The sequence below is a fragment of the Gallus gallus genome, chromosome 2 (assembly GCF_016699485.2).
Source record: "Gallus gallus isolate bGalGal1 chromosome 2, bGalGal1.mat.broiler.GRCg7b, whole genome shotgun sequence".
NCBI lineage: Eukaryota > Metazoa > Chordata > Aves > Galliformes > Phasianidae > Gallus > Gallus gallus.
The window spans coordinates 7,061,355-7,067,834 of NC_052533.1; the positions used below are offsets into that span (position 1 = coordinate 7,061,355).

The following is a 6,480-nucleotide window of genomic DNA, read 5'->3' on the forward strand; positions in this document are numbered from 1 at the left end:
GATGGAGTTGACAAGCCACTCTCTGTCAGACTTGAAAAGTAATGGCAGCCAAGATGTCCGCACTGACAAGAAAAGAGAGCACTGCACCCGTTTGTAAAAAGTGTATTAAGAAGGACAGTGACCTCTACCCCCTACGCCGGACCCCTGGCAGTGTGCTTAGTGGATAGTATTGCACAGTTTATCCATGCGTGTGTGTCGTGATGTTACGGTTTTTGTTATCGGTTCTCCACGTGATAGCTTCATGCAGTGCACTGGGAGTTGGAAAGTTAATGCTGCAGTTCTGTGGATTGTCGACAGTTCCGTTTACCTGTCTCAGAAGGGATGAAATGTACGACAGCCCCCAGAAGACTTCCCTGTTGCATTTCTGTTTTCCGGTTGGTGGGAAAGATAAATCTGAGTGGAAGTCATGAGAGTAGTTCTCTTTGCTCCCTGGCAGATCAGAGGAAGAACCTCGGTCTTCAGAAACTCATGTAAGTGATGTATTAGCTTCAATCCCAACTGACTTGTATTTTCACTATTATAATTGGTAAACTAGGTTTGTTTTCCTCCTCAGATCGTTGCCACTGTTTTTTTCCCCCCCCTCATTCCCTCTCGTTCCCTTTCCCCCTTTCCCCACCTTTTTGGGCTGGTGGGCCCGTGGGCCTGCTGTCCTCGTCATGGACACAGATCTGGAGATAAGACTGTGGCAGTGTGAAAGGCGCTGCAATTAAGCAAGCCACATGAACTGGGAACTAAGGAGCGTTCTGCTTGAGTGCGTAGATGGGCCCCTATTGAAAATAGCTCTACCTGCCGGCACTTTGGCTGTCTTCACCCACCGCTCAGAGGATCCCGCTCGCAGTGGCTCTGCAGCTCACACTGCACGCATGGCCCAGGGGAAGGGTTGAATGGTGGCACGTCCACACCAGGTGCCGAGAGAACTGGTTCTCATGTGGCACAGCATGTGTAGGGTGTGTGTGTGAAGGCTGAGCCGTCTCTAGGAACAACACGTGCATGTACGTTTTTATCTTTTATTGGCAAGAAGTGGGAGCCCCGCTAGCGGCGCTGGGGGGGCCGCCTCTTGCAGGGCGGAGGAGCACGTTGGGCGCTGCCGGCCCTCCTCTTCGTGGGGCGCCGGGGCCCCCCAGCCGAGCGCTTTGTGCCCCGGCTGCGAGTGGAGGGGCCGCGGCTGCGGCCCTGGCCAGAGGGACCGGCTGCCTCGGGACCCGGCTGTCCAGGGCCCCCGCTGAGGGCCCCGGTGGAAGTGCCGGGGAGCTCCTCTGTGTCGGAACACATGGAGCTGCAGGAGGGCGCGGCGCTGGGGGCGATGGTCCCGTGCGGGGTGGCAGTGGGACCGGATGGGGCCGCAGGCCCGTCCTCCTGCTCCTGGGCAGCGCTGGGGTCTTCCAGGCCCAGCAGCCTCCGGGCCTCCTGGCCGCACCGGCTCTCGATGGTTCCGACGAGAGCGTCGATGAGCGGTGCGGTGACGGGCCCCAGGGCGTGCTGTGTGCACTGCACCAGGATGTCCCTGTCCGGCCCCACCTGGCACAGGAATGCCAGGATCATGCTCCTCAGCCAGTTGATCTTCCACCAGCCCAGCTCCTGGTTGCGGCGTAATTCCTGCTCCAGCCAGGGCAGCACCGGGTCGAGGATGTTTCGTCTCTCCCGGAAAAGTGCTGCCCAGACCTCTGGCAGGAGGCCGCCCACTCTCTCTGGCTCCGCAGCCATGGGCTCAGGGGACGGTGGCGCAGAGGGTGGAGCAGGTGCCGCAGTGCCGCTGGGGCCGGTGGTGGTGCCGAAGGTGACGGGCACGGGCACTGCGGGCGGGGAGACGATGCACTCCACGGACTCACTGTCTCCCCGCACAGAGACCCGGATGGTCTTCATGGCCGTCCTGCACAGTGGGCATCTGTCGCTCAGCTTGGCCCACCGATGAATGCAGCCGAGGCAGAACGTGTGGTTGCACGGGATGGCATGTGCAAGGTCCTGCCGCGCATCGCGGCAGACAGAACACGTCCATGCCTCTTCTGCGGCCATGGTCTTCTCGCTGCAGCAGGCTGGGAGAACTGAGGATGTCAAGTTGTTCTCCTTCACCGGAGCTGCAGCGGTGGTGTTGCACTCTGCAGGAGGAAGAGAGATCAGAATCACTCGCTGTCCCAGGGTGTGAATGTCCTCAGCAGTCCCTCAGCAGGAAGCCCTCCCAAGCCCGTGACTGGGCCGTCATGGCTGTCCTGAGGGACCGCGTTGCCTCCGCACCACTCACCTCCGCTGCTGCGGGTGCTCTCCGTAGGGCCCCGGTTGCCTGCACTAGGCAGGGCCAGGGAAACGGATGCGATACTGCGGGGCCGGGCACTGAGATGCTGCAAGCAGCCCCAGGCACGACCCAGCACAGCACAGCCAAAAACCTTGCTCGACCTCCAAGCCTCGCAGAGCTGCTCAGCAGGGTCCAGGAACGAGCCAGACTGAGCCAGGCTCGGCCTGCAACCCAGTATGAGCAGTGAGGGCTACGCAGTCACAGTGCGTTGCCTGGTGATGTCACACAGCCTGTTGCTCAGGGGCATCACCACGGGCTGTCCGCCCACGCAGCACCCACCCATGTTTCAGATATTCCCTCCTTTTCCCGCTCCTAATTTGCCGTACCTTCCCCTTTGTTCCTGTTCGCCGTTTAAGCTCTGCAGTAACGCACAGGCCTTTCTTTTTCTCTGATTAAACCAACTCTAGTTGCTCATGTATTTCCTCTGTTTCTTCAGTAGCAAACTGTTGATTTTTCACTAATGTGTAGGGCAGAAATTGGGTTTGGCGTTCGGGTATGAGTGGGATTCCCAAATTCCTTTGGGATGGCTGAAGGTGAAATAACACTCACGGTCCATACATAAACGTCAGCTTTGATGGGGAATGTATGTAGAACAGCTACCCTGTCAGCGCTGGCCCTCTCACAAGTATGTGTGCCTAAGCTGTGCAATTTTATGGGAATTCAAAGGAAGCCTTGATTTACTGAACAAGTTTTGGGAAACCTTGTCTTAGCAACCTTAGGAGGAAAGAGTGAAAGGGGGGATGAGGGACGGGGGGCATGGAGAGAGATCACCACTCTTGGATCCGGTGTCAGACCTGCCAGCGGGGGTGTCAGGTGTGGAGAGAAAGGGCCCCCGCTAGGCTTGTCCGCGTCCTTAATTACAGGCCCCTGTGCCTGGGCTTCTGGAGCCTTCTCTTGTCCTAGTCCCAGGACTGGCTGAGACACCTATCAAATCAAGAGAAGTGATGCCAGGCACTCGCCCGTGGCTTGAGAGTCTCTCGGGGTATCGTCAGGGCTCGCGGCACAGTCACTTGGGCTCATCCCTCACACCGAGGGACCAGTTTTCACTGGCAGTCCCTGAGGGTCCAAATTTCCTCTCGTCATGAAAGAAGATCAAGTCTGAGGCCACCTGAGGAGCCTGGAACAGGCCCCTGGGGCCCAACCAGATTCATTCCAGAGTCCTCAAGGAATTGGAAGATGGAGTTGACAAGCCACTCTCTGTCAGACTTGAAAAGTAATGGCAGCCAAGATGTCCGCACTGACAAGAAAAGAGAGCACTGCACCCGTTTGTAAAAAGTGTATTAAGAAGGACAGTGACCTCTACCCCCTACGCCGGACCCCTGGCAGTGTGCTTAGTGGATAGTATTGCACAGTTTATCCATGCGTGTGTGTCGTGATGTTACGGTTTTTGTTATCGGTTCTCCACGTGATAGCTTCATGCAGTGCACTGGGAGTTGGAAAGTTAATGCTGCAGTTCTGTGGATTGTCGACAGTTCCGTTTACCTGTCTCAGAAGGGATGAAATGTACGACAGCCCCCAGAAGACTTCCCTGTTGCATTTCTGTTTTCCGGTTGGTGGGAAAGATAAATCTGAGTGGAAGTCATGAGAGTAGTTCTCTTTGCTCCCTGGCAGATCAGAGGAAGAACCTCGGTCTTCAGAAACTCATGTAAGTGATGTATTAGCTTCAATCCCAACTGACTTGTATTTTCACTATTATAATTGGTAAACTAGGTTTGTTTTCCTCCTCAGATCGTTGCCACTGTTTTTTTCCCCCCCCTCATTCCCTCTCGTTCCCTTTCCCCCTTTCCCCACCTTTTTGGGCTGGTGGGCCCGTGGGCCTGCTGTCCTCGTCATGGACACAGATCTGGAGATAAGACTGTGGCAGTGTGAAAGGCGCTGCAATTAAGCAAGCCACATGAACTGGGAACTAAGGAGCGTTCTGCTTGAGTGCGTAGATGGGCCCCTATTGAAAATAGCTCTACCTGCCGGCACTTTGGCTGTCTTCACCCACCGCTCAGAGGATCCCGCTCGCAGTGGCTCTGCAGCTCACACTGCACGCATGGCCCAGGGGAAGGGTTGAATGGTGGCACGTCCACACCAGGTGCCGAGAGAACTGGTTCTCATGTGGCACAGCATGTGTAGGGTGTGTGTGTGAAGGCTGAGCCGTCTCTAGGAACAACACGTGCATGTACGTTTTTATCTTTTATTGGCAAGAAGTGGGAGCCCCGCTAGCGGCGCTGGGGGGGCCGCCTCTTGCAGGGCGGAGGAGCACGTTGGGCGCTGCCGGCCCTCCTCTTCGTGGGGCGCCGGGGCCCCCCAGCCGAGCGCTTTGTGCCCCGGCTGCGAGTGGAGGGGCCGCGGCTGCGGCCCTGGCCAGAGGGACCGGCTGCCTCGGGACCCGGCTGTCCAGGGCCCCCGCTGAGGGCCCCGGTGGAAGTGCCGGGGAGCTCCTCTGTGTCGGAACACATGGAGCTGCAGGAGGGCGCGGCGCTGGGGGCGATGGTCCCGTGCGGGGTGGCAGTGGGACCGGATGGGGCCGCAGGCCCGTCCTCCTGCTCCTGGGCAGCGCTGGGGTCTTCCAGGCCCAGCAGCCTCCGGGCCTCCTGGCCGCACCGGCTCTCGATGGTTCCGACGAGAGCGTCGATGAGCGGTGCGGTGACGGGCCCCAGGGCGTGCTGTGTGCACTGCACCAGGATGTCCCTGTCCGGCCCCACCTGGCACAGGAATGCCAGGATCATGCTCCTCAGCCAGTTGATCTTCCACCAGCCCAGCTCCTGGTTGCGGCGTAATTCCTGCTCCAGCCAGGGCAGCACCGGGTCGAGGATGTTTCGTCTCTCCCGGAAAAGTGCTGCCCAGACCTCTGGCAGGAGGCCGCCCACTCTCTCTGGCTCCGCAGCCATGGGCTCAGGGGACGGTGGCGCAGAGGGTGGAGCAGGTGCCGCAGTGCCGCTGGGGCCGGTGGTGGTGCCGAAGGTGACGGGCACGGGCACTGCGGGCGGGGAGACGATGCACTCCACGGACTCACTGTCTCCCCGCACAGAGACCCGGATGGTCTTCATGGCCGTCCTGCACAGTGGGCATCTGTCGCTCAGCTTGGCCCACCGATGAATGCAGCCGAGGCAGAACGTGTGGTTGCACGGGATGGCATGTGCAAGGTCCTGCCGCGCATCGCGGCAGACAGAACACGTCCATGCCTCTTCTGCGGCCATGGTCTTCTCGCTGCAGCAGGCTGGGAGAACTGAGGATGTCAAGTTGTTCTCCTTCACCGGAGCTGCAGCGGTGGTGTTGCACTCTGCAGGAGGAAGAGAGATCAGAATCACTCGCTGTCCCAGGGTGTGAATGTCCTCAGCAGTCCCTCAGCAGGAAGCCCTCCCAAGCCCGTGACTGGGCCGTCATGGCTGTCCTGAGGGACCGCGTTGCCTCCGCACCACTCACCTCCGCTGCTGCGGGTGCTCTCCGTAGGGCCCCGGTTGCCTGCACTAGGCAGGGCCAGGGAAACGGATGCGATACTGCGGGGCCGGGCACTGAGATGCTGCAAGCAGCCCCAGGCACGACCCAGCACAGCACAGCCAAAAACCTTGCTCGACCTCCAAGCCTCGCAGAGCTGCTCAGCAGGGTCCAGGAACGAGCCAGACTGAGCCAGGCTCGGCCTGCAACCCAGTATGAGCAGTGAGGGCTACGCAGTCACAGTGCGTTGCCTGGTGATGTCACACAGCCTGTTGCTCAGGGGCATCACCACGGGCTGTCCGCCCACGCAGCACCCACCCATGTTTCAGATATTCCCTCCTTTTCCCACTCCTAATTTGCCGTACCTTCCCCTTTGTTCCTGTTCGCCGTTTAAGCTCTGCAGTAACGCACAGGCCTTTCTTTTTCTCTAATTAAACCAACTCTAGTTGCTCATGTATTTCCTCTGTTTCTTCAGTAGCAAACTGTCGATTTTTCACTAATGTGTAAGGCAGAAATTGGGTTTGGCGTTCGGGTATGAGTGGGATTTACAAATTCCTTTGGGATGGCTGAAGGTGAAATAACACTCACGGTCCATACATAAACGTCAGCTTTGATGGGGAATTTATATAGAACAGCATCAGCAACAAGAATGCAGATATCCACATTATATAAGCAACTGTTTTGCACCTCTGTCCCCTTCTTTCTGCCTAATTCCGGGACGGTGTTTTCTTGCACCCTTTGTCGGTATGAGGAAGGTCATCTTT

General features: G+C 58.1%; 2 protein-coding genes across 2 annotated transcripts; both read right to left on the reverse strand.

The window, feature by feature from the left end:
* Window positions 1-1,032: 1,032 nt before the first annotated feature.
* LOC121109837 lies at window positions 1,033-2,458 on the reverse strand. The gene is made up of 2 exons (XM_040695639.1): window positions 2,240-2,458; window positions 1,033-2,096 (listed from the first exon to the last, which is right to left on the reverse strand). Exon 2 carries the CDS (start codon window positions 2,011-2,013, stop codon window positions 1,033-1,035), a length of 981 nt encoding a protein of 326 aa, XP_040551573.1. The 5' UTR covers window positions 2,014-2,096; window positions 2,240-2,458.
* A 2,039-nt stretch (window positions 2,459-4,497) lies between these two features.
* On the reverse strand, window positions 4,498-5,923 carry LOC121113067. The gene is made up of 2 exons (XM_040695640.1): window positions 5,705-5,923; window positions 4,498-5,561 (listed from the first exon to the last, which is right to left on the reverse strand). Exon 2 carries the CDS (start codon window positions 5,476-5,478, stop codon window positions 4,498-4,500), a length of 981 nt encoding a protein of 326 aa, XP_040551574.1. The 5' UTR covers window positions 5,479-5,561; window positions 5,705-5,923.
* Window positions 5,924-6,480: the final 557 nt, after the last annotated feature.

Excerpts from the sequence above, each read along its gene's own strand:
- LOC121109837 (XM_040695639.1), bottom strand. The coding sequence starts at position 2,013 with ATGGCCGCAGAAGAGGCATGGACGTGTTCTGTCTGCCGCGATGCGCGG.
- LOC121113067 (XM_040695640.1), bottom strand. The coding sequence starts at position 5,478 with ATGGCCGCAGAAGAGGCATGGACGTGTTCTGTCTGCCGCGATGCGCGG.